The following is a 27,807-nucleotide window of genomic DNA, read 5'->3' on the forward strand; positions in this document are numbered from 1 at the left end:
ATGGTATTCGCTAGTGACATAGCATTATTAAAGTATTTTTATTTAATGTACATATTATTGTTGCAAAATATGTGTATCGGAAGGGACATGTTAGCTCTGTGTTGACTTTGTCAACCCATCCAGCGGCCCCCGGTAGCCCACTGGAGCCTGGCGAAACACCATCACCAATTACCCCACAGCATGCCAGGCCCGAAATTCGAACCTGCATTGTTATTGTTGCAATCTTCGCATGCGTGGGACGAATGGATCATTTAGGCCCGGTAAAAATAGTTTTTGATCCAATTATTTGAAAAATCCTCACTTAGTGGGAATCGAACCCTCACTTCACCTAAGTGAGTGAGTCATTTACCAATTAGGCTATTGGCCATCCTATTTAATGTACATATATTTGTGTACATGTCGAAATTTTTACTACTATGAACTTAGCATATTGGGTCCACAATATCAGTCAAAAACAGTCCACGTGAACTAAACGACAAAAAGTTTCCCCTAAACAAATCATTACAACACCGCCATTCTGCTCTGCTAGTCCTTTTTACTTTTTTCAGCTAGCCGTAGACCGTACTAGTAGTAGTAATCCCCCGACCACCATAAATCAACCTCCACATTTTTTCCCAAATTTTCAAACCCTAAATTACTCTCTGTTTCCAACCGTACAAATTCTTCATCTCCTTACACAATTTCGCGCTAAAATCACAGGTATCATGATCATCTTCATCCAATTGTGATCATTTATATCATTTTTTTTCTCGTTTTATGATTGAAGTTTATTTCGGTAGCGCTAAATTGATTATTGTTTATTGCTTAGCGTATTATTTTTCTTCATCAGATATGTTACCTAAAACTATTTTGTGTTAACTGTCCATAATAGTAGAAATTTTTATTTATTACAGTAAAATTCTAGTAATATAAGTTAAAATTATTGCATGTATTGAACAATATGTACGTATTTATTTATGTATTAATCTATTTATTATGTTGAGATCAATGGTTGATGATCTTTTGTAGATTTTAGGTTTATGCAGTACTGGTTCCTAATCTGTGGATATTCATTTTTAGGAAACTATTATTACAGATGTACTATTTTCCTTGTAAAGGATATGACACGGTACAAAATTTTTAAAAGAATTTACCTTTGTCATTTTCGGTAACGTGATTCGTTTTAAATGTTCGTGTTAGAACCTGCTTTGACACTTAGTTAGCGTTTGTTGACATTCATGGTAGTGGACTAGTTAGTTCTGTTACTAATTGGAGTAATAATTGTGTGAATCTGCGAATTAGGAGTACCTTTTGATGTAGGACGATGAAAGTATAGTATTTTTTTACATTTAGTATGATGAAGCTTTCCAAAGTTCTTACACTGTTCAGTTAACGAATATAGATTCCGAAAACAAGTAATACCTTCATTTTTGGTTTTCTTTATCAGATGAGCTTCTTAGTTAATCTTTAAGCATTGCATTTTTTCTTTTTTGAGATCGTTTTAGGAAAAAGCTATGGATGACCTCTGGGACCCGCCTAATTATCAGGGTTTGTATCTACCTTTATCAAGTTCATTATGTTTGTTCTGTTAAGGTTTCTGTCTATTGAAGTGATCATAATATGATATTTTTCATCATTTCATACTGATGTATCATGTAAATTTTTCGTTGTTTTTCAGAAACTGAAGAGCCTAATTCATTCTGTCTTGCTTATGGTGATTCACTGTCTCATCACACTATGTATTTTTTTTTTTTTTTTTAAATTTCATGAAATTAGTGATTTGAAATCAATAGTTCCACATATTACAAACATCTTCAATGAACTTGTAGATATTTTAGAAGAGACGGCTTTAAATGAGACGAGCTGCATACAAGTTCTCAGTATTTTGATGGGCAAAGCAGATGATGACGTCATCGAACTTGAAGAAGAGCTTATGGAGCTAGTGACCCAACTAGCATGCGCAGATGAAGAATTTTCAGATATGTTCTGTACATCGCTAAGAGTGAAGAGTGATTTCCTTGATCAATCAATAAGGAAACTAAAAGATGGTGCTCATGATTTTTCATTATCAAGCAGGGAACCAGCTGAAAGCTTAGATGATATGCTGAAGTCTCTTTTCTGCTGTTACTCACAAAAGAAAGATCAACAGGTCAAGAATTTGGAACTTACTAAATCTATTGCTCTTCTATCTTTCAATGGACCTCAACCTTTTTTTTTTCTTTGCACTCTGCAGTGTCTCAATACCATTAATTAATTGCATATTATAATTTACTCTGTATATAGTCTATTCCTAGATTTATTCCTTGGGCACGTGGAGTAGGTTAGGTAAATGATAGGTCAGAACAAGTACTGGCTGGAACATGTAGGGTTGGTTGACATGTGAATTCTTCTGTCCATTTTTAGCAATAGTTTATGCATTTATTACAATTAGAAAACTGTCAGTACGTTTACTACACACAAATGAATCAGGAGACCGTATGTAGCGACATTACATTTTGAGCAGAGTTGACCCATCTTAACCTTTAGGAATAAACCATAACAAAATGAGACATTTATAAGTTAATGGGTTGAAGTTTTTTTATATTTATTGTTGGAGTCAAGAATACTTACATATTAGAGGATACCCCAATCCTTACTTTGTTATTTTTTCTTTTTGTGAGTAGCTTTGAGCACTGCCATATAAACTTCACTAGGGCCATAACTTTTAAAAGGTCGGAAATTAATGGAATTACGTGGTAAAATTTTATAGTGTGTTACATATGTATGTGTAACACATGCATACACGGTATCATTGTTCCTTGTGCTATATATACATTAAGGCTTGCATCATATAGAAGAGAAACACAATATTTGTTTCTGTTACTATTTCTCTATACTCTGGTAGACAAGTTGCACTGAATCAACACATTTGTGCAAATATTCTCTCTCTTCGCATGCATAGCTGCTAGCTAACAAACTTACTTTTTCTCATGAAATAGCTTTATATGCACAAACTTACTATAGTAGTCATGTTTTCAAAATCTTTATAAGACAAGTTACATGATGCCATCTTCCCTTTCTAGATGTAGTAGGTTATTGTATAAAGGATCTTTTTTTATAACGATTGCACATTAGCTATTCTTGGTCGATATCACCTATATTAAATGCTTTTATCTTGAAGAGATTTCGTTCTTTATGTTTTCCCTTCAATATCAGAAGTTTGCAGATAATACCTCTGTTGCTTCATGTTCCTACCATCAAGTGCACTCAGACGAACTATCCAGGAACAATAAACAAAACAGTGGTTCTTCAAACGCCAATCGTATGGGGAAAAGCACAAACTTGGCTGTCACTCCATTGGAGAAACGTATACTTTCACAGGCCAAAGTTAAGGTTGAAGAACCGAATGCTGATTACCCTGTAAGGGAACTTTCTCGTTTAATAATGCTTTTTCTCATGCTGAACCTTTATTCCTTCTCCCTTAGTTGATACTGCGTTTGTCATTTTTGATGTGATTCTTATATGCAGCGTATGACTCCCGTGTCCGAATATACTTCTGGACATTTTAAGCGCTCCATGCTGGACAAGAACTCAAAATGGAACATAGTTAAAATAAAGAGCCCTATTATTACGACCGATGTTCCAATAAATATGACTGGTAGATGCAAATCTATCTGCCAGAAGTCAAAAACCAAGGGAAATTGGAACGATCAGCTAAAGATGGTCAAGTCCCAGGTAGTTCTTTGTTTTAATTTTATAAGTTATAGATAAATGCAATGAAACTATGCTCTAGAATAAGCTGGAGGATTATACAATGTAAATTACAAATACACCCCTGCATTATAGGCCAACCAGAAAGCTTAGTTCAGTGATCCTTTTTGCTATTGGTCTTAATTAATCACATTTTGCACGGACTTTATACCTAAAAGCTACCAACATTAGTGAACTTTCTTGGCATAAGACCCTTTAGTTAAGGCTATCAGGTTATTTAGGTCCAAATGTCCAATTACCATCTTCATTTTTTTTAATTTTAAGTTTTAAATACCATTTTTGTAATCTTCAGCTTCCTAATAAAGAAAACTTTATAGTGAACCTTATATTCTAATGATGCGTAATCAAACATGTGCTCTCAGCTCTATAGCAATTGGTAAAACTGCTTCAACGTCAACGTGTACTGTAATAAAAACAAATCAGTATCAGCACACAGTTCGACTTCTGATAATCTGTTCTGTCCTGTATAAGAAGCTGTACTTTAAGGACCTTAATTAGATATTACATATGTGCTACTAGTTTCACATTGCGTTATTATGTGGATTATAAAGATCTTAAGTAGATATTATGAATGTGTGAAAGTAATTCGTTTGATCTGATTGTGTGCCAGCCCGATGATGATGAAAATATAGACTACACATCCAATTGTTTGGTAGAAGTATCTCAAGAGACCAATGCGAAGCAAAATAATTCCGACGAACTCGGTTTTTATCATGGTAACCCTAATCCAGAAGATAACCAAGAACCAAAAACGTCATTCTCTCAAACTCTATGCTTGGTAGATCCATCTTCGAAACCCAAAACGAACCAAAATGGTACCAAAGAACCGGGTTTTTTTCATGGTAATTCTGACCCGGAAGACAACCGAGAACCAAAAGCAACATTTTCTCAGAGTCCATGCTTGGCAGATCCATCTATGAAACCCAAACCGAAGCCAAATGGTACCAAAGAACTGGGCTTTTTTCATGGTAAATCTGACCCAAATTACCAAGAATCAAAAACCTCACTATCAAAGAGTCTATCTTTACTAGAATCATCTCAAAAACCCAAATTGACAGACAATATTACCAAACAACTGGGTTTTTTTCATGGTAACTATAATTCAAAAAATCACCAAGAACCAAAAGTCTCACTTTCAGAGAGTTTATATTCTACCAAGACTTACAAGAGGCGTAAGCAGAGACTTAGTTCACCATTTCAGATAAGTTCAAGCTCAGTAATATTACTAGAAGAACCCAAACCATTGGCTATAATTGATGTTGATGTTGATGTTGATGTGAGTAACTTGCATGATATGGATTATTATACAGTAGAAGATATGAAGGTTATTGCTAGACAACGAAATTTGAGAGGTTATTCTAAGCTTCGCAAAGCAGAACTTGCACACGTACTAGGAATTAAGGTTACTGAAGGTATGTGCCAAGTTTTGATTTTGATGGAACTTTTTATTTTTTCTGTATAGTGTATATAGAATGAATGCTTTAAAACTTTATAAATAAAGCAATTTAAACTGTTTTATACAATAAAAATACATTTTGGGCAAGATTTTCACCTGTTCAACCTGTTATCCTTTTAGATCTATCAATTTTAACCTGTTAATGAGAACATAACCCAAATCAACCTGTTGATAAGTAAACAGGTTGAAGTTGCCACCTTAGATTTATTACATCATTATTAAGACTTGGTTTGCATTTTGATGCAGGAAGAAGGAGGCAGAAAAGAAAGGAGACACTGTCCAGTTCTAAAGATAAAGGGTGCGCCGTAGATATTGTTTCTTGATGTTATATACGCTTCTTTCATTAGTCCTGAAAATGCTTATACATACATACTGCTACACAACTGAAACAATGAATCAATACTACAATTGACATGATACATATTGCTTAAACTCATAGTTGTCAATATTACTCATTCTCTAATACAATATATATAGTTGCTATTATCAGACTGTAGTGCGCACAGATGATTATGTTTATGTGCAGTTGCTTTGTTTCCGCTCATGCATTTGTAGTTTGTACCATAAAAAGTTTCTATATTACGCGTTCTCGTTGTTTTGTTCAGAATATTATCAAGATTCTCTGATAGTAATGCACATTTGTATAGCTTATAAATGAATGGTACTTGCATGATATCTGAATTCACTGTGATTTATAGCACTTTTTTTCAGGTATAAGAACTAGCTGCTGGTGTTTTAAGTGGAAAGTAAAATTGTAGTGGCAATGAGCAGTGAAAATATTTTTGGGAAGTGACAAGAATGGTAGAAACTTTTTTTTTTTGGGTAGTATACAAGTGTGGTATTATAGAATATAGTAACACCCAAAGGTAATCTAGAATCAACTTGTGAACTAGATTAGTAAGGTTGTTAACTATTTCATTCCTTTTTGAACTATGAAACTAAACTTTTGTTTCAAAGGGTAAGAATATCAACTTTCTTTTCTCTTTTGACTGGCATCCCTTTGTCTCCCTTTTAATTTTCTCCTAGCTTTTTCGTAGCTTACAATATATTTTCTTGTAAATAAAGTTTCATCTAATACTTATTTTAGTTAGTTGCGATTTACTTAAAATCAAGAGTTATCTAGTTACATTTAATAACGGGTTTGAAAAAGTATGAAGTTGACGCTCGTAAAAGTTAACCAGACATTATCCTGGATATAGCGATATAGCGGAGTAACTAGGGTCCCGCTCCAAATGAGCAGGCGGGGGTCAAGGAGAAGTCACCCCTCGTAGAAAAACACACATTCTCTAATATTCTAATTTGTGGTTTTAATACCAAAAACACAAATTGTCATTCCTCCTGAACTATCCCCGTGAAGATTTCATAGTACCTTGACAATTGTTGAGTTAAAATACTAAAGGTGTTTAAGGGATCAATCTTTTCATACCATGTTTTCTAACAAAAGTTTCTTTCTTTGTTCATGAACATCAAGTTTCTTTCTTTGTTCATGAACATCACTTTTCAAATGCATCGGAATCATATATCGTATTGAAATGTTTTCTCATCATATATCGTATTGAAATGTTTTCTCCCATTAAATATAAAAAGATGTAAAATTTGTCTAAAGACATAAGTTTAAATTGCTAATGATTTAACAGACGCAAAATAATTGATGAAAAATTGCAACACAATACACTTGTCATGTACATTTTTATCTGTTTGTTAGGCATATTTAACATTTAACATTACCCTTTATAATTAAACAAAATACTAGTTAAACTAATACTGATATATGTTGACCGATTGCTAATGAGTGTACTTACGATATCAAACTTCATACGTCCAGTCTAAATATTCGATTAAAATTAGATGCTACAGTTGAAGTATACGTATAATCTACTTACAACTACATCTACATGGGTATAATCTACTTACAACTACATCTACATGGTATAATACATACATATCATATGTTTCTAAAAGACATTCAATTAAGCACGTGTTTTAGAAAACAGTACATATGAATAAAATTTGGATGTTTATAAGAGTTACAATTGATAAATGGGCAGGGGATATAACACTTGAAGGGACGGAGGGTCCGGACCCGAAAACTGTAGCTCCACTTGAATTTGTGGTATTTAAAATGGATGTGCTTGTGCTGCAATATATTAATTATTAAGCATAATTATTATAATTAATATAATAATTACTCGAATTTTGACATTTATGTTCCCTTTTTATGTAAATAATGTTAGAGAAGTTTACCTGGTTGCCAGGAATTGACATGTAGTAGAACCTGCGTCAAAGTAAAGTAAATATTTTATAAATAAAGCCAGTGATAAACTAGTAATTGTTATAATAATAATAATAATATAGATATGGATAGTCAATTTTGGTGTATACATATAGTCAATTTTGGTACACAAAGTATGTATTTTTATATTGAGATTTTAGGCTATAAATACTCATGAATGCAAGCATTAAACTTGCACCATTTCTCACACTTACAAAGTGTTTCTTTCTTTCTCTCCATTATCATCTTTGTTCTTACACTTCATTATTAGTATTCTAAATCAAGAATCAAATCACTAAAGGTAGTTATAAGCCTACTGAATTATAACATCAAGAATCAAACCACTAAAGGTAGTTATAAGCCTACTGAATTATAACATCAAGAATCAAACCACTAAAGGTAGTTATAAGCCTACTGAATTATAACACGTTATCAGCACGATAATCTTAATACTAAATATGGTTGGCTCTGCCACCAAAATGATATATGGTCGGTTATACCACCAAAATGATATATGGTCGGTTATACCACCAGAATGATATAGGTCGGTTATACCACCTGAAAAAATATATGGTCGACACTGTCGCCAAATTTTCATTTATGTTTACTAATATTTATATTTTTGTTATATAACATTTATTTATGATTGCTTACACATGGTCGACACTGTCACCTACTTATCATTTATGTTATATTAAATTTATGTTTAATGTTTATATACTTATGAATATAAATTGACTCTAATTTATCATGATGTTTGTTTTAATTTTTGATAATAGAAAATGTCGAATCTGGAAAAGCTTAAATTTACTCCTTTAGAATCAACTGGAAACAACTACATGCCATGGGTTATAAAAGTAAAAATGCATCTTAAATCAATGGGCATTCTTGAAACCATAAATGAAAACAACACTTGTTCTGAAAAAGAACAAGCTACGGCATGTTGCTTTATTCATCAACATATTGATGAATGCTTACAAAATAATTATGTGACTGTAGAAGATCCCCATGTTTTATGGGAAGGTCTCAAAAGCAGATTCAATAATCAAAGAGAAATTTTACTTCCAGCTGCAATGGAACAATGGAGAACATTAAGGTTCCAAGACTTTAAGAAAGTAAATGAATACAGCTCAGCTCTGTATAATACATGTTCACAACTTAAATTCTGTGGACATGAAATTAGTGATGCAGACATGATGGAGAAAACTTTCTCCACAATGAATGCTGCAAACATCACAGTGCAAAGAAATTTGAGAATGCTAAAGTTCAAAACATATCCTGAACTTAATTCATATCTCTTAGTTGCAGAGCAAAATGATGAGCTATTAATGAAAAATCAGCAATCCCGTCCTACTGGTACACTTGCAATCCCTGAAGCAAATACTGCAAATAATTATAAACAGGGACAAGGACGCGGGCAAGGTCGTGGTTATAATAACCATCACCATCATCATGCCAAAAGCCATAACTATGGTAGAAACCATCCTTATGGTAATGGTAATGGGCGTGGACGTGGTCGTGGTCGTGGCCGTGGTGGTCAAAGAAATAGTAATCCACGAAAATATAAATATCAACCACAAAACAAGCCCATTAAACAAGATGTTGAAGAAAATTCTTCTAAAAATTCTGAAGAATCTTGCTACAGATGTGGTAGAATGGGCCACTGGGCTAATACTTGCCGAACATCTAAACATCTTGTTAAGATGTATCAGGATTCGCTGAAAGGTAAAGAAAAGGAAGTAAATTTTGTGGATAATATTGATCCAACAGTCACTGAGAAACCATCTGATTTATATGAAGATTTCTTGAATGTTTAAGTTGTGTGTCTTTTGAAAAATAAACGATTTAATATCGTCTGTCTTTGTCATTATGTTTGCTAAATGTTTCAGTACTATCTATTTGCGTTTAAAATATTGTGTAATATTAATGTACTCACTATTTATTTCTTATATATGAAGTTCAATATGAATTTTGCTGGAATACAACATCAATCAAGTGGTGGAGATCTCTGTATAGCAGACAGTGGAACTACACACACTATACTTAAATCCGAGAAATATTTTATTGATCTAAAACCAACGGAAGGAACTATACATACAATATCAGGACCTGCTAACTTGATAAAAGGGATAGGAAAGGCAAATTTCATACTACCAAATGGTACAAAATTTTTAATAAATGATGCCTTATTTTCTCCCAAGTCAAGCAGAAATTTATTGAGTTTCTCCGACATATACCTTAACGGGTATGATTATCAGTCAGTGACAACAGAAAATGAGAAATATTTAAGTATCACTGACAAGAGTCATGTGGTTGAAAAACTGCCAAGACTTAGTTCTGGATTACATTATACACATATAAATGTACCAGAAATACATATGGTAGTTAACGAAAAATATATTGATCCTGGTGTATTCAGTTTATGGCATAACAGATTAGGCCATCCAGGATCAACAATGATGAAAAGGATTATTGAATGTACTCATGGACATCCACTAAAGGATAGAAAAATCCATCATGATACAATGGTTCCATGTACATCTTGCTCTCTTGGAAAATTGATAACTAGACCCTCACCACTTAAGGTTGAGAAAGAATCACCAATGTTTCTTGAAAGAATTCAAGGTGATATATGTGGACCAATTCATCCACCATGTGGACCATTTAGATATTTCATGGTTCTAATAGACGCATCTAGCAGATGGTCTCATGTTTGTCTGTTATCAAGCCGTAATGTGGCATTTGCAAAATTTCTTGCCCAAATTATTAAATTGAGAGCTCATTTTCCTGATTACACCATTAAAAGGGTGAGACTTGATAATGCTGGTGAATTTACATCTCAAGCATTTAATGACTATTGCATGTCTATAGGAATTGTTGTTGAACATTCTGTTGCTCATGTGCATACACAAAATGGTTTAGCCGAGTCATTGATTAAACGTTTACAGTTAATCGCTAGACCATTGATAATGAGAACAAAACTCCCTGTATCTATATGGGGTCATGCAATTTTACATGCTGCTGCATTGATTCGCATCAGACCAAGTGCAAGTCATAAATATTCCCCCCTACAACTTGCTTTTGGTCAAGAGCCAAATATTTCCCATCTTAGAACATTTGGTTGTGCAGTGTATGTTCCAATTGCGACACCACAACGTACAAAAATGGGTCCTCAAAGGAGGTTGGGAATATATGTTGGATATGAAACATCTTCAATATTAAGGTATATTGAACCTATGACAGGTGACGTTTTTACAGCACGTTTTGCTGATTGTCATTTTAATGAAACATTGTTCCCTAGATTAGGGGGAGAAATGAAAAATAAAGAAAATGATGTTTCATGGTGTGAACCTCAATTAAAGTATCTTGATCCTCGCACAAAAGAATGCGAGACAGAAGTTCAAAAGATAATGCATATACAAGAACTTGCAAATCAATTGCCTGATGCATTTACAGATACAAAAACGGTGACAAAATCATATATACCAGCAGTAAATACTCCAGCTCGAATTGAAATTCCAAAAGCTGGCAATAACGTCACTCATGAATCTTTGCCACGTCAGAAACGTGGAAGACCAATCGGTTCAAAGGATAAAAATCCTCGAAAAAGAAAATCAGCTGATAATGAAGTAAAAGAAAGTGTTCAAGAAGAACCACAAATCAGTACTCCTACTGCAGAGGAGATTGATGATGTCAATACAGAAATTGCAATCAATTATGCATATTCAAAAATATTATGGAACCGAAATGAAATGAAAAATCTTGATGAGAAATTTTCATTTAATGTTGCATATGACATCATGAATAATGATGATGATCCAGAACCAACATCTATGGTTGAATGTCAAAATAGACATGATTGGGCTCAATGGAAAGAAGCAATACGAGCTGAATTAGAATCACTCAATAAAAGAAAAGTTTTCGGATCCATCATTCTCACTCCTAAAGATGTGAAACCTGTAGGATACAGATGGATTTTTGTCCGAAAAAGAAATGAGAAAAATGAAGTTACAAGGTATAAAGCTAGACTTGTAGCTCAAGGTTTTTCTCAAAGACCGGGAATTGATTATGAAGAAACTTATTCTCCTGTTATGGATGCAATTACTTTTAGGTACTTAATCAGTCTGGCAGTTTCTAAAAATTTAGAAATGCATCTCATGGATGTTGTGACTGCTTATCTATATGGATCACTTGATAGTGATATATATATGAAGATACCTGAAGGATTTAAGGTACCAGAAGCATCAAATGCAAAACCCAAAGAAATGTATTCGATTAAATTACAAAGATCTTTATATGGGTTAAAACAATCGGGACGTATGTGGTATAACCGATTAAGTGATTACTTGATAAGCAAAGGGTATACAAATAATCTTACTTGCCCTTGTGTTTTCATTAAGAAAACAACATCCGGATATGTGATCATAGCTGTTTATGTTGATGATCTTAACATCATAGGTACAAATAAAGAGATCCATGAAGCCATTCAACTTCTAAAGAAAGAATTTGAAATGAAAGATCTCGGAAAAACCAAGTATTGCCTTGGTTTACAAATTGAGCATATGCCTAATGGTTTACTTGTACATCAAACAACATATACTGAAAAGATTTTGAAACGTTTCAATATGGACAAGGCAAAACCATTAAGTACTCCTATGGTTGTTAGATCACTCAATGTTGAAGCTGATCCATTTCGTCCATGTGAAGATCAAGAAGACATTCTTGGACCAGAAGTACCATATCTTAGTGCAATTGGAGCTCTTATGTATCTTACAAATTGTACAAGACCTGACATTTCTTTTGCAGTTAATTTGTTGGCAAGGTTCAGCTCTGCTCCTACCAAAAGACACTGGAATGGGATCAAACACATATTTCGATACCTTCGAGGAACTACTGATTTAGGATTATTTTATTCTAACGAATCAAAACAAGATTTGGTTGGTTATGCAGATGCAGGTTATTTATCTGATCCACATAAAGCTAAATCTCAAACTGGATATGTATTCCTAAATGGAGGTACTGCAATATCATGACGTTCTCAAAAACAAACACTTGTTGCTACATCGTCAAATCATGCCGAAGTGATTGCATTACATGAAGCTACTCGAGAATGTTTTTGGTTGAGATCAATGACACAACTCATTACTGATTCTTGTGGACTAGAACGCGATAAAAGTCCAACAACTATCTATGAAGATAATGCAGCTTGCATAGTACAGATGAAAGAAGGGTATATCAAAAGTGACCGAACAAAACACATACCACCTAGATTCTTCTCATACACTCAAAATCTCATTAAGGACAACCAGATTGAAATGAGATATGTGCAATCTAGCAAAAACTCTGCTGATCTTTTCACGAAAGCACTTCCAACTGCTATTTTCAGAACACACGTTCATAACATTGGCATGAGACATGTTCAAAAGATGTAACAGCTGAAGCGATGTCTACTTGAGGGGGAGTCAACTCCATGCTGCACTCTTTTTCCCTTAGCTAAAGTTTTTTCCCACTGGGTTTTCTTTAGCAAGGTTTTTAACGAGGCAGTAATTTATAGTTGATCTTCAACAAAATAAAATTGCTATCCAAGGGGGAGTGTTATAATAATAATAATAATATAGATATGGATAGTCAATTTTGGTGTATACATATAGTCAATTTTGGTACACAAAGTATGTATTTTTATATTGAGATTTTAGGCTATAAATACTCATGAATGCAAGCATTAAACTTGCACCATTTCTCACACTTACAAAGTGTTTCTTTCTTTCTCTCCATTATCATCTTTGTTCTTACACTTCATTATTAGTATTCTAAATCAAGAATCAAATCACTAAAGGTAGTTATAAGCCTACTGAATTATAACATCAAGAATCAAACCACTAAAGGTAGTTATAAGCCTACTGAATTATAACATCAAGAATCAAACCACTAAAGGTAGTTATAAGCCTACTGAATTATAACAGTAATGATGTATTTCAATGAAATGAATGAATAAATTCTAGGCTAATAATCATCGATAAACAAATTACGGAGTAAGATTATACCGAGGTGATCAAATTCATTTTTAATAGATCAACCAATATTTAATGATAAATATCATCAAATAAGTTTCAGCATAAAACTTATATATGCTATCTGTAACATCCCGCCTTTTTCCGTTTACTTTTCCGTATACTAATATAAAGTCCGTTATATGTTTATAACATCTCCCGTTGATACGCGTTTTAAATTATCTCGTTTAGGTAATTCCCGCACCCGAACGAAAGTTGAGGGACTAAACTTGACAAGGGATCAAACCCTTGACTAGGTCAAAGGGTCAAACCCCTTTCACCCATTCATTTCCACCTCCATCTCTCTCTCTTTCTCTCTAGCAAGAACACACACTCAAAACCAAATTCATTCAATCATCATCTAAATTCGATCTAGGAGGCTTACAACAAAATAAACTACATATTTGTGATCCTCTCTTCATCCTCTTCATTTTGGTACCAACTTCATCTCGTTTGGGTAACTTTCTAAAATCACTAGATTTTGTGTTCTTGATGTTTTTAACTTATAAAAGTGTTAATTAGTGTCTATGGCTCAAGTCTAACATGAATATATGATTTATATGCTCGATCTCGTTGTTTTAGTATAACTAGCATGAACTTGAATTTTGGTGTGTTGTTCTTGAATTTTGGATGATCATATGTTGTTAGATGTTAAAAGTTGATGCTTTAATTGTGTTACTAGCATCTCTAGCTTCAATTTGATGTGTAGGTTGCCTTAGAAAACTTCATGAACTTGATTATTGATTTTGGTGAATTTGGGTTAGGGTTTGATGAACTTGAAATGGACTTTTGATGCATTGAATGCCATGGATTATTATTGGTAAGTGTTTAGTTGGATTGTATGCTTGATTACCTTCGAAACGGCATATCATTCATGTAAATTGATTGCCCGAATCATTGAATTGCATTTATGAACTTGTATGCGGTTAATAATGTTAAGCATTAGATGCGGTTTTGGTTGTTGTAATAGGTAGATTGATTGATGAAATGTGTTTAGTTGTTTTCCTCGTCAAATTACCTTCCCAACGGTATAAGATACTCGTCTTGATTGTTTGCGGATCATAAATGGTGATTGTTTGAAGTTAGGTTCGTGCATAAAACTTAAAAACTGCCAGAATTCTCTGCACAGGTATTGGCGCGGCGCGCCATATACCCGCGCGGCGCGCCGTTTGGGTCTGTCCAACTTGGTCAATTTTCGAATAATGTTTGCTATGCTACGCACCTCCGATTCACATGTAACCTGTCCTAGCATGTTCATACATGATTAAAAACCTCAGAAAAATAGTTCGGGACACGACCCGAACGTGTTGACTTTTTCGTTGACTTTGACCGACCAAAGTTTGACTTTTTGTCAAACTTAACCAAATGATTTTGCAACCTTCCTAACTTGTTTATATACTTGTATCTTGCATGAAAATTGACAATTTGATTTCACATGCTAAATAATCGAGTCGTAACGAGCCATAGGACTAATTGAACATCTTTGACCTATCGTGTTTACCGTTATTGATACGACCTATTTGTTTAGGTCAAGACTAGCACTATCCTTCGCACACGTTATTTTGTGAAGTACTTTACTACTCGTGCACTCAAGGTGAGATCATAGTCCCACTTTTACTCTTTTTGAACTTACATTTGGGATGAGAAAACATAAACATTTCTTTACTAAGTGAACACAAGTACAGGAAAACAAACATTCTACATACGAGTTTAGAACAAAATCCTCAATTCGATTATCATTAGTTACACTTGCCGGGTGTAAGCGAGAACTTATGTTATATGGATCCATATGGGTTTGACAAACCCTCATTCAAACGGTTCGCTACCGTTTACGAATGAAATATATTTTCGAGAAACAGTGTATGTTCTAGCACTAAGTGATGGGGTTCAATGGAAGGAAACGTTAAGCATTGATAATTGGGTGCTCGTGAAACAAACTTTTGGAATGTATTACTATTATTTCATTGATGCAAATCTTGTGGTTCACTTGTACTTACTTACTTAAACCTATGATTTCACCAACGTTTTCGTTGACAGATTTCTATGTTTTTCTCAGGTCCTTGAACGATACATGATACATGCTTCCGCTCATTATTTTGATACTTGCATTGGATGTCGAGTATATATGCATACATGGAGCGTCTTTTGGATACTTTTAAATTGTGTCGCATAAGTTTCATTTGTACTTAAAACTTTGTATCGTAACTTGTGGTGGAACTATTCTTGTAAACTTGGACAACCTTTACATTTGAAATGAATGCGACATATCTTTTGGTCAAACGTTGTTTTAAAGACTTATGACCACGTAACGGGACCTAAGTAGACGGCGCCGTCAATGACGATTTGGTCGGGTCGCTACAGATGGTATCAGAGCGTTGGTTGTAGGGATTTAGAGTTCATTAGTGTCAACCCCGAGTCATAGGGTACATTGGTGAGTCTAGACTACAACCGGCATATAGACTTGAAGTAGGAATTACTTGACTACTTGTGCATTTATACTCGAACGCTTCTACTCATATCTACTCTTAGTTCATCTTAATCTCACGTTGTTTAATTTGATTGACACGCCACCTTGACTATATGAAATGATGTCGAATGCACATATGGATCAGGGTAATATAATTTCCGGGATTATATTACGGTGACTCATATGAACGTTCCGACATTATGACATAAAGAATTTAAGGCGAGTCGAGGAAAAACTTCTCTTTATCTTTATTCTATATCACGGTTAGTATTATTGAGAATACTAATCAATGATATTCTTGTGTCTTGAAGGAACAATGGCTCCTCGTCGTGTACGCCGCAATGAAACTCCCGAACAAGCTCTCGAACGGATGATAGCTACCGCCGTAGATGCGGCCATGGCCGGTCACTCATCCAACAACAATAATAATAACAACCACAACAACAACAACAACAACAACAACAACAATGGAGCCGGAAACTCAAACGAGGGATGCTCCTATAAAGCTTTCATGGGGTGCAAACCTCACACTTTTGATGGAACCGGGGGACCGGTCGTGCTCACCCGATGGTTTGAGCAAACGGAAGCCGTCTTTAGCATAAGCGGTTGTCGGGACCAAGACAAGGTCAAATACTCCACTCACACTTTCTCCGGAATTGCTCTAACATGGTGGAACACCTATGTTCAATCGGTGGGTACCGATGAAGCTCATGCCCTCTCTTGGGCCGATCTAAAGGAAAAGATGATTGTTGAGTATTTTCCGCGCGAAGAAACCCGAAAGCTTGAGGAAGAACTAAGAGCTTTGAAAGCGGTCGGAAACGATCTTAAAGCTTATAATCAACGCTTCGCCGAACTATCCTTGATGTGTCCTAATCTTGTTAACCCCGAATCTCAAAGGATTGAGCTCTACATGCTCGGTCTTCCAAAAAGCATCAAACAAGGGGTGATGTCATCCAAACCCACTACTCATCAAGCCGCTATGAACATGGCTCGCCAACTAATTGAAACGGTTGACGAAATCGTAGTTCCGGCACCTAAGGCCGAGGATAAATCGGGCGGCAACAAAAGAAAGTGGGAACCCTCCCAATCAAGCAACAACAACTTTGCCAAGAAATCTTTCACTTTCGACGGCAAGAAGGGTTATGCCGGGAATCTACCTTTTTGCAACAAATGCAACAAACATCACTTTGGCGAATGTAGTAAGCTAATTTGCCATCGGTGCCAAGGAATTGGTCATAAGGCCAACGATTGTAAAAGTGCCACTCCCGTCGCTCGAAAGTGGCCCAATGCACCAAAGACGGGCACTTGTTACGAATGTGGCCAAACGGGTCATTATAGAAATGCATGCCCAAAGAAGAAAGATAACCCCAATACGCGCGGCCGAGCTTTTAACATCAACACCGAGGAAGCCCGGGATGACACTGAACTAGTCACGGGTACGTTTCTTCTCAACAATTCTTATGTCTCTTGCTTATTCGATTCAGGTGCCGATAAATGCTTTGTATCCAAGACTTTGACTCATTCTTTTAGCACTCCACCTCTTCCATTAGATACCCCTTATACCATTGAAGTGGCTAACGGGAAACTATTAAGTGCCGACACATATTACCGGGGGTGTGCGTTAAACATTTTGGGTAAGGAATTTGAAATTGACTTGATACCCATGGAACTAGGAAGCTTTGATGTAATAATCGGTATGAATTGGTTAGTCAAAACGAAATCTCACATCCTTTGTGATCTTAACGCAATCCGAATTCCTATCGAGAATGGTGAACCTTTGATTGTTTATGGCGATAAGAGTTGCACCAGACTCAATCTCGTTTCGTGCCTTAAAGTTAGAAAACTACTCCGTAAGGGTTGTTTTGCGATCCTTGCCCACGTTAAGAAAGTCGAGTCCGATGAGAAGCATATCGATGATGTGCCAATTGTTAGTGACTTTTCCGATGTATTTCCCGACGAATTGCCGGGTCTTCCACCTCATCGACCGGTTGAATTCCAAATCGATCTTATTCCGGGGGCCGCACCCGTAGCACGTGCACCATATAGACTCGCCCCATCCGAAATGCAAGAATTGCAAAGTCAAATCCAAGAACTACTTGATCGTGGTTTTATCCAACCTAGCCATTCACCTTGGGGCGCTCCGATTTTGTTTGTTAAAAAGAAAGACGGATCCCTACGAATGTGCATTGATTATCGTGAACTAAATAAATTGACGGTTAAGAACCGATATCCTCTTCCTCGCATCGATGACCTCTTTGATCAATTACAAGGGTCTTGTGTATATTCGAAAATCGATCTCCGCTCGGGTTATCACCAATTAAGGGTTAAGGGGGAAGATGTCTCCAAAACCGCTTTCCGGACTCGCTATGGTAGTTATGAATTCCTCGTCATGCCATTTGGTCTCACTAACGCACCGGCGGTGTTCATGGATCTTATGAACCGCGTGTGCAAACCGTATCTCGATAAATTCGTTATTGTGTTCATCGATGATATATTGATCTATTCTAAAAATGAAGAAGAGCACGAACAACATCTCCGACTTGTGCTTGAACTCTTGAGACAAGAACGACTTTATGCCAAATTCTCCAAGTGTGAATTTTGGTTGAAGGAAGTTCAATTTCTTGGTCATGTTGTAAGTGATCAAGGCATTAAAGTCGATCCCACAAAGATCGAAGCCATTAGTAAATGGGAGACTCCTACTACTCCTACTCACATTCGTCAATTTTTGGGTCTCGCCGGGTACTATCGTAGATTCATCGAAAACTTCTCTTTGGTTGCACGTCCTCTAACCGCATTGACTCACAAGGGAAAGAAATTCATTTGGGCGACCGAACATGAATCCGCATTCCAAATCTTGAAAACGAAGCTAACCACCGCTCCTATCTTGTCACTTCCCGAAGGCAATGATGACTTTGTTGTGTATTGCGATGCCTCAAAACATGGTTTCGGGTGTGTATTGATGCAACGAACGAAAGTCATTGCTTATGCTTCTCGACAACTCAAAATTCATGAACGAAACTATACGACACATGATCTCGAACTCGGAGCCGTTGTCTTTGCACTTAAAATGTGGAGACACTATCTCTATGGAACCAAGAGTACTATCTTCACCGATCACAAAAGCCTTCAACACATTTTCGATCAAAAGCAACTAAACATGAGACAACGAAGGTGGATTGAAACCTTAAACGATTACGATTGCGAGCTTCGTTACCATCCCGGGAAGGCAAATGTAGTAGCCGATGCCTTAAGTCGAAAAGAAAGAGCGGTGCCTCTTCGTGTCCGAGCCTTAAACATCACCATCCACACAAACCTTAATAGCCAAATTCGGGTAGCCCAAGATGAGGCTCTCAAGGATGAAAACATCTCTCTCGAACACTTGAACGTCCTCACCTTTCGATTCGAAGTCAAAGAAACCGGACTCCGATATTTCGCCGGAAGAATTTGGGTGCCTAGTTATGGGGATCTACGAAGCCTTATCTTAGACGAAGCCCATAAGTCACGATACTCGATTCACCCCGGTGCCAATAAGATGTACCACGACCTTAAACAACTATATTGGTGGCCGAACATCAAAAGGGACGTAGCTACTTATGTTTCCAAGTGTTTGACATGTTCCAAAGTCAAAGCCGAACACCAAAGACCGTCCGGACTACTTCGACAACCCGAGATCCCGCAATGGAAGTGGGAAAGAATAACGATGGATTTTATCACCAAACTACCAAAAACGACGGGCGGTTATGATACCATTTGGGTTATTGTTGACCGTCTCACCAAATCCGCACACTTCCTTGCCATGAAAGAAACGGACAAAATGGAGAAACTTGCACAACTTTACATTAAGGAGATCGTAGCCCGACACGGTGTACCTTTATCGATTATCTCCGACCGAGATGGCCGTTTCGTTTCTAGATTTTGGCGTACATTGCAAGAAGCGTTGGGAACGCGTTTAGACATGAGCACCGCATATCATCCTCAAACCGATGGACAAAGCGAACGTACAATTCAAACCTTAGAGGACATGTTACGAGCTTGCGTGGTTGATTTCGGAAAAGCTTGGGACAAGCACTTACCTCTCGCCGAGTTCTCTTACAACAATAGTTATCACGCGAGTATTAAAGCCGCACCTTTTGAAGCGCTATATGGCCGCAAATGTCGTTCACCTCTTTGTTGGGCCGAGGTAGGCGACGTGCAAATCACCGGACCCGAACTCATTCACGAAACCACCGAGAAAATCGTTCAAATCCGAGATAGGCTTAGGACGGCCCGAAGTCGTCAAAAGAGCTATACCGACAAACGACGCAACGATCTTGAATTTCAAGTCGGTGACCGAGTAATGTTAAAAGTCGCGCCTTGGAAGGGTGTAATCCGTTTTGGGAAATGCGGGAAGCTAAATCCGCGGTATATTGGTCCTTTCGAAATCTTGGAGCGTATTGGAACCGTTGCTTATCGTTTAGATCTTCCGCCTCAATTGAACTCCGTTCATCCTACCTTCCATGTATCTAACTTGAAAAAGTGTCTTGCCGAACCCGATATCGTCATCCCTCTCGAAGAACTTACTATTGATGACAAACTTCATTTCGTGGAAGAACCGGTTGAAATTGTGGACACCTCCGTCAAGACATTGAAACAAAGTCGAATCCCGATTGTTAAAGTCCGTTGGAACGCCAAAAGAGGACCCGAGTTTACTTGGGAAAGACAAGATCAAATGCAAAGGAAGTATCCTCATCTATTCGTGAATTCGGAAACGCAAGATCTCGAGGAAGAAACAACGACTACTACGCCTACTTAAATTTCGGGACGAAATTTCTTTTAAGGAGTAGGTAATGTAACATCCCGCCTTTTTCCGTTTACTTTTCCGTATACTAATATAAAGTCCGTTATATGTTTATAACATCTCCCGTTGATACGCGTTTTAAATTATCTCGTTTAGGTAATTCCCGCACCCGAACGAAAGTTGAGGGACTAAACTTGACAAGGGATCAAACCCTTGACTAGGTCAAAGGGTCAAACCCCTTTCACCCATTCATTTCCACCTCCATCTCTCTCTCTTTCTCTCTAGCAAGAACACACACTCAAAACCAAATTCATTCAATCATCATCTAAATTCGATCTAGGAGGCTTACAACAAAATAAACTACATATTTGTGATCCTCTCTTCATCCTCTTCATTTTGGTACCAACTTCATCTCGTTTGGGTAACTTTCTAAAATCACTAGATTTTGTGTTCTTGATGTTTTTAACTTATAAAAGTGTTAATTAGTGTCTATGGCTCAAGTCTAACATGAATATATGATTTATATGCTCGATCTCGTTGTTTTAGTATAACTAGCATGAACTTGAATTTTGGTGTGTTGTTCTTGAATTTTGGATGATCATATGTTGTTAGATGTTAAAAGTTGATGCTTTAATTGTGTTACTAGCATCTCTAGCTTCAATTTGATGTGTAGGTTGCCTTAGAAAACTTCATGAACTTGATTATTGATTTTGGTGAATTTGGGTTAGGGTTTGATGAACTTGAAATGGACTTTTGATGCATTGAATGCCATGGATTATTATTGGTAAGTGTTTAGTTGGATTGTATGCTTGATTACCTTCGAAACGGCATATCATTCATGTAAATTGATTGCCCGAATCATTGAATTGCATTTATGAACTTGTATGCGGTTAATAATGTTAAGCATTAGATGCGGTTTTGGTTGTTGTAATAGGTAGATTGATTGATGAAATGTGTTTAGTTGTTTTCCTCGTCAAATTACCTTCCCAACGGTATAAGATACTCGTCTTGATTGTTTGCGGATCATAAATGGTGATTGTTTGAAGTTAGGTTCGTGCATAAAACTTAAAAACTGCCAGAATTCTCTGCACAGGTATTGGCGCGGCGCGCCATATACCCGCGCGGCGCGCCGTTTGGGTCTGTCCAACTTGGTCAATTTTCGAATAATGTTTGCTATGCTACGCACCTCCGATTCACATGTAACCTGTCCTAGCATGTTCATACATGATTAAAAACCTCAGAAAAATAGTTCGGGACACGACCCGAACGTGTTGACTTTTTCGTTGACTTTGACCGACCAAAGTTTGACTTTTTGTCAAACTTAACCAAATGATTTTGCAACCTTCCTAACTTGTTTATATACTTGTATCTTGCATGAAAATTGACAATTTGATTTCACATGCTAAATAATCGAGTCGTAACGAGCCATAGGACTAATTGAACATCTTTGACCTATCGTGTTTACCGTTATTGATACGACCTATTTGTTTAGGTCAAGACTAGCACTATCCTTCGCACACGTTATTTTGTGAAGTACTTTACTACTCGTGCACTCAAGGTGAGATCATAGTCCCACTTTTACTCTTTTTGAACTTACATTTGGGATGAGAAAACATAAACATTTCTTTACTAAGTGAACACAAGTACAGGAAAACAAACATTCTACATACGAGTTTAGAACAAAATCCTCAATTCGATTATCATTAGTTACACTTGCCGGGTGTAAGCGAGAACTTATGTTATATGGATCCATATGGGTTTGACAAACCCTCATTCAAACGGTTCGCTACCGTTTACGAATGAAATATATTTTCGAGAAACAGTGTATGTTCTAGCACTAAGTGATGGGGTTCAATGGAAGGAAACGTTAAGCATTGATAATTGGGTGCTCGTGAAACAAACTTTTGGAATGTATTACTATTATTTCATTGATGCAAATCTTGTGGTTCACTTGTACTTACTTACTTAAACCTATGATTTCACCAACGTTTTCGTTGACAGATTTCTATGTTTTTCTCAGGTCCTTGAACGATACATGATACATGCTTCCGCTCATTATTTTGATACTTGCATTGGATGTCGAGTATATATGCATACATGGAGCGTCTTTTGGATACTTTTAAATTGTGTCGCATAAGTTTCATTTGTACTTAAAACTTTGTATCGTAACTTGTGGTGGAACTATTCTTGTAAACTTGGACAACCTTTACATTTGAAATGAATGCGACATATCTTTTGGTCAAACGTTGTTTTAAAGACTTATGACCACGTAACGGGACCTAAGTAGACGGCGCCGTCAATGACGATTTGGTCGGGTCGCTACACTATCATTTAAGAGTATTCAAGTAAACTTAGATAGATCTAACAAAAATAATGTTGAAATAGTATACACTCACAGTGTATACTCAAATTCACATCACAAACTTGCACAAGTAAAAAGTTCTCTTAGTTCTGTCTCCGGTTCTTCACCCTAAAAAATTAAATATAACTAACATTCTAAGTTTAAAAATCTAACCACTCTTAAATCATTTAGATCTGAAACTATTTCAACATTTAGTAGTTCAATTTTATCAAACACAATTTTTTCTTATTTTAATTATCATTTGATATATTCATTTACATATAAACTTTTCCAAACACTATACTTCAAATTTAGGACTTACATACAGGGCCATTATGTCAATATTAAGGGTCTTGTTCAATAAATAAAAAGTGGGTCTTTATACAAGAAAGTTATTTTTCATATATATTAGTCGGTTCAAAAATACAATAAAAACGTCATGATTACTAGCATCAATTAAAATAACAGTTGCAAAAAAGTACTATTAAATCAAATAGTTATATATTTCTCTTATTTTATTAATTTTAAATCAATAAATAACTGTGCTGAATATCGGGCCGTGCACACTTTGCATGCCCTAATATCCGACCTGGTAACTTATAAAAGTATGCAAATAAATTATTTAGCATAAGCCTATAAAACACCCTTTAATGGAAGCACTCAGAGGGAAACACTTTTTTGGGAGGAAGTAAATTTTTTTCGTTTTTCTTGAATTTTTTATCCAGACATTAAGATCACATGAAAATATGAACATATAAAAAAGACACTTTGTAATAAATATTATTATTTTGGCAGGAAAATGCTCGAAGAGAAAAATGAAAACATGCATCATGTGTAATATTATGCTTCTGAGTTTTTTTTTTTTTTTTTTTTTTAGGGTTTAAAAATTAGGGTTTAGTAATTAGGGTTTAAAAATTACGTGGTTAAAAATTAGTGTTTAGCTATTAGGGTTTAGGGTATAGAAATTAGGGTTTAGATTGAATTTTTAACACGAATGATTTAGATTAGTGTTTTGGGTTTACGGAATAAACCAAAAACACTAAACCCTAAACCCTGAACCATAAACTCTAAATCGGACTAAATTTTGGAAAAAAACTTCATATAAGATGAAAGAAAACAACGTTCCAAAAATATTATTAGGAATAACATTACTAATGATGAATGTTATCAATTATTTCTTTGACCGCTTTCCCGCATAAATAATAACATTTATCACAAAGTGTTTTTTTTAAATGTTCATATTTTCACCTCAACTTGATGTCTGAAAAAAAAATTCAAAAAAAACGAAAAAAAATTAATTCCTTCAAAAAAGTGACCTTATATATTATAAGATAACATTTAGTGTATAATAATGAAAAGTTCTTTTAAGTCCGCGAGCTTGTTCGAACTCGAACTATGAAAATATCAACACTTATATGTTAAAAGGAGATAATTATAGTAAAGAAAATAAAAATTTCTCGTTTTGAAAGAAAAATTCTTTTTTTTTTTTTTTGAAAAGCAATAAAATGCTTTTAAATTTATGAAAATCAAAGTGTGTACTTTTAATGAAATTCTAATCAATAGTCTAAGCAGTTAACGTAAAAGTCACATCCTATATATTAATTAAACTAGTGAAATGACCTGTGAAACTACAGGTTTTTTTAAACGAAATAGTTTAATGATATGTATTAGGTATTAAGTGAACGTAAATGTTAAAGTCATTTAGTTTAATGACCCATGAAATCACAGATTCCGACTAAAAAACTTGTTGTTGTTTTTACAAACATAGTGTTATACTTAACTTTGTCAGAATAAATGAACTATATTTATTCTCTCACCATTTTTTTTCCAATTTTCATCACAATTATTATTTATCTTGTCATAGAATTACAATATTTTATTGAGACATGTATTTCGCATACATATTTTACGTAATTAATCCCGTAAAGAGAACTCATATATTTGAATAATAATAATATAATAATAATAAAGTTTGCTCTAAAATTGATATTTATATTTTTTTAATAATAATTATTAGTAATAACAATTGCCTCTTTAATTTTTTTTAAACTAAAATTCGATTATTATATGAAAGTCGTATAATATGCTTCAAAGTTTGTACATGTCTTCATGTGGTATTTTGTAAAATATTGTACAATTTGTTTTAAAGTTTATACATATGATCATGTAGGTGTTTTATTATAAGGTTGTACATAATGTTTCAAATAATGTACATATGGTTATGAGAGTGTTTTACCATAAGGTTATACATAATGCTTAAAATATTATACATATGATCATGAGAGTATTTTATCATAAGGTTGTATATAATGCTTTATATATTATACAATTAATATGTTATATTTTTATTAAAAATAATTAATTATTTTAATGACATCATTATGAGGAGTTTAGAATTTTTTTTTTTTTTGAATTTTTATTAAGCTTGAATAATGTTTATTTATGACATTATCATTTTACAAATTTATATTATACTATAGATATAATATATATGTTGTAAAAATAATATTAAGCTTTTTTAACACTCAAAAATCAGCTTATGTTAAGTAAGGACTCTATAGTCTCTAACTTTAAAAAGCTACACTTGGAACATGGAACCAACTTAATGCTGTTGGATTAAAGTTAAGCTCGGTAAAGCCGGGTGTCACGGCCATTTTGGTTCAAAGTTAACAACTTAACGCTATGCTAACTTTTATCTAGCCCCAAATGAATATTTTAACTTTTACAACCGCCAATATACGTTAATACTCAATTAACGGCAATCATCTTACATATGAGTTATATTTATCCCATTTCTCAAAAAATAATGCTCCATCAATCCCAAATTAATACTTTGGGAATTATTATTATTGTTACATTGTATCGTTTTGTTTAATTTACAGTTTTACCTCATACAAAAGAATTTTACCTTTTTATTCTTATCTTATCTACTTATAAAAATGAACTATTAAATCCGAAAAATTCAAAAATAAAATTAATGAATTATTAGTATGAGATGGAGATGATATATTATTTTAATATACACATTAAATTACACAAAATTTAAGCGGTAAACACCTCTCCACACTCACTGACTATGTTCCACCGCGTATATAACCTTTAAGAAAATTAGTTTGAGAATGATAATCCTAGATTATTATTGAATTTTGAACATTTACTCAAATAAAATATTTCGACAATATATCTTATTGAGTTCATGAAATCCATAATGATACAAGAAAAGAATAGTAATTCGTATATATAGGCAATAAGATATGCAATAAGATGACAAACTAGAATATTAGAGAATTTTGTATGAAAATCTAAATGTTCTTCTATAAGAAGATTTCTTATTTCAAGAAATAAATCGATTATTGTAGGTCGGAAAGAAAAGGTGCGACCTTTCATTATGACGGAAAATACTTCTGAGTATTTTTGGTGGGAAAATTAGTTGACGTGAAATACCTTTTAACTACATATATTAAATATACTCGCTTATTATCTCGAAGTTGATGCTATCTCATTGACTCTGCTATTTTCGAGACAATCTCAAGTAAACTTAAACAAGTATACACTCTCTATTTTTCAAATTCGTATTGATCAAACATAACTAGAGAACGCTTTACTTTATTAATCAAAATGATGTCTATGGATAACACTAAAATCACTAATATAACCTAGCCACCTATGGTAAACAAACCAAAAGTATATCTATTAAAGACTCTATTTGTTCATTTTAGAAGGAAGCACGTTAATATCTACTTCAGGCAAGTATAAATATATAAACAGCATCGTATGTTTGAGTATTCATTTCCTCGTTCATAGATTAAAAGAAGTAATAATTAAAAAGAACACTATAAGATGACTAACTTGGATCCGTGCTGGTCGTAATCGCAGTGCCACCGAAGTTACAACTACTAGGAATCGGGTTCTTTTGATAATAATTATTGAATGCATAAGAAGCATGGTGGTGAAGTGTGTTCGGATTATAACACTCACCACCTTGTTGAATCATAGAACAATCTGCACCACCAAAACCACAAGCATAATCTAAAGCAACTTGTAATGCATTTTGTGAAGCAGATGGACTTGCAACACACCAACTTCCACCCGAAAATGGTAATGGGGACGTCGCTGTGGTTTTCGGTTGTGTGATAAACGGGCTCGAGTTCCCGTTGGTTATAGTTGGAGTGGTTACTTCTTTTTCTCCAACCGAAATTTTTTCGGTTACTGAATAAGAAGTTAAAGTGAATATGAAGAAGAGAGGAATATGAATATTCATTATTTTGTGGGTGTGTTTTGTATGTAGGTAGTGATTGTTGAATGATGGGGGGTGATCGTTAGTACTTTGTTTCACACGTTGTGTGGAATTTGGGAAAAAAAAGGTGTAAATTAGAATTAAAGTGTCATCATGAGGTTTTTGAAAATGTGAGGTGGAAAAGGAAAGTAAGGGGAGGAATGGGAGAAAAAGAAAGTGATGTGGATGAAGGAGAAACAAAGTGACCAAAGTCATGTTGATCATTGTCAAACTTAATGATGATAGGTTATCAGCTTTATAATGTTATCATTATTATTAATAAATTATTATACTATAATTATTAAATATAGGGGATGATTCTCACCCACACTTTTTTGATCCTCACACACCAATTGAGCATTATTAGAAGAGCAAAAGGTTAAAATAGGTGTGTGAGGATCAAAAAAGTGTGTGTGAGAATCATCCCCCTTAAATATAT

The 27,807-nt window shown here is 34.9% G+C and overlaps 2 protein-coding genes across 5 annotated transcripts; one reads left to right on the top strand and one right to left on the bottom strand.

Moving 5' to 3' along the window:
- The first annotated feature begins 1,472 nt into the window (after positions 1-1,472).
- Positions 1,473-6,136, top strand: LOC139872139 (uncharacterized). 4 transcript variants are annotated; one of them, XM_071859959.1, is made up of 8 exons: positions 1,479-1,527; positions 1,658-1,718; positions 1,809-2,128; positions 3,175-3,378; positions 3,487-3,693; positions 4,340-5,141; positions 5,432-5,483; positions 5,897-6,136. In XM_071859959.1, the coding sequence occupies exons 1-8, from the start codon at positions 1,498-1,500 to the stop codon at positions 5,907-5,909; spliced, it is 1,689 nt and encodes a 562-aa protein (XP_071716060.1). In that variant the 5' UTR covers positions 1,479-1,497; the 3' UTR covers positions 5,910-6,136. The 4 variants fall into 4 exon arrangements, with proteins under 4 accessions (XP_071716061.1, XP_071716060.1, XP_071716059.1 ...); XM_071859960.1 differs by lacking the exon at positions 5,897-6,136 and having other exon boundaries at positions 1,473-1,527; positions 1,658-1,693; positions 5,432-5,746; XM_071859958.1 differs by lacking the exon at positions 5,897-6,136 and having other exon boundaries at positions 5,432-5,746.
- Positions 6,137-7,087: 951 nt separating this feature from the next.
- Positions 7,088-27,353, bottom strand: LOC139871749 (major pollen allergen Ole e 10). The gene is made up of 3 exons (XM_071859482.1): positions 26,942-27,353; positions 7,430-7,460; positions 7,088-7,322 (listed from the first exon to the last, which is right to left on the bottom strand). Exons 1-3 carry the CDS (start codon positions 27,351-27,353, stop codon positions 7,169-7,171), a joined length of 597 nt encoding a protein of 198 aa, XP_071715583.1. The 3' UTR covers positions 7,088-7,168.
- Positions 27,354-27,807: the final 454 nt, after the last annotated feature.

The sequence above is a fragment of the Rutidosis leptorrhynchoides genome, chromosome 10 (assembly GCF_046630445.1).
Source record: "Rutidosis leptorrhynchoides isolate AG116_Rl617_1_P2 chromosome 10, CSIRO_AGI_Rlap_v1, whole genome shotgun sequence".
NCBI lineage: Eukaryota > Viridiplantae > Streptophyta > Magnoliopsida > Asterales > Asteraceae > Rutidosis > Rutidosis leptorrhynchoides.

Bases quoted from the DNA above. Each gene is read 5' to 3' on its own strand.
- LOC139872139 (XM_071859958.1), top strand. From the start codon at position 1,498: ATGACCTCTGGGACCCGCCTAATTATCAGG. The intron at 2,129-3,174 runs GTCAAGAATTTG...CTTCAATATCAG, and splicing joins CACAAAAGAAAGATCAACAG to AAGTTTGCAGATAATACCTC. The intron at 5,142-5,431 runs GTATGTGCCAAG...ATTTTGATGCAG, and splicing joins AGGAATTAAGGTTACTGAAG to GAAGAAGGAGGCAGAAAAGA.
- LOC139871749 (XM_071859482.1), bottom strand. From the start codon at position 27,353: ATGAATATTCATATTCCTCTCTTCTTCATATTCACTTTAACTTCTTAT. The intron at 7,461-26,941 runs GTTAGTCATCTT...ACTTTGACGCAG, and splicing joins TACGACCAGCACGGATCCAA to GTTCTACTACATGTCAATTC. The intron at 7,323-7,429 runs GTAAACTTCTCT...AATATATTGCAG, and splicing joins TGTCAATTCCTGGCAACCAG to CACAAGCACATCCATTTTAA.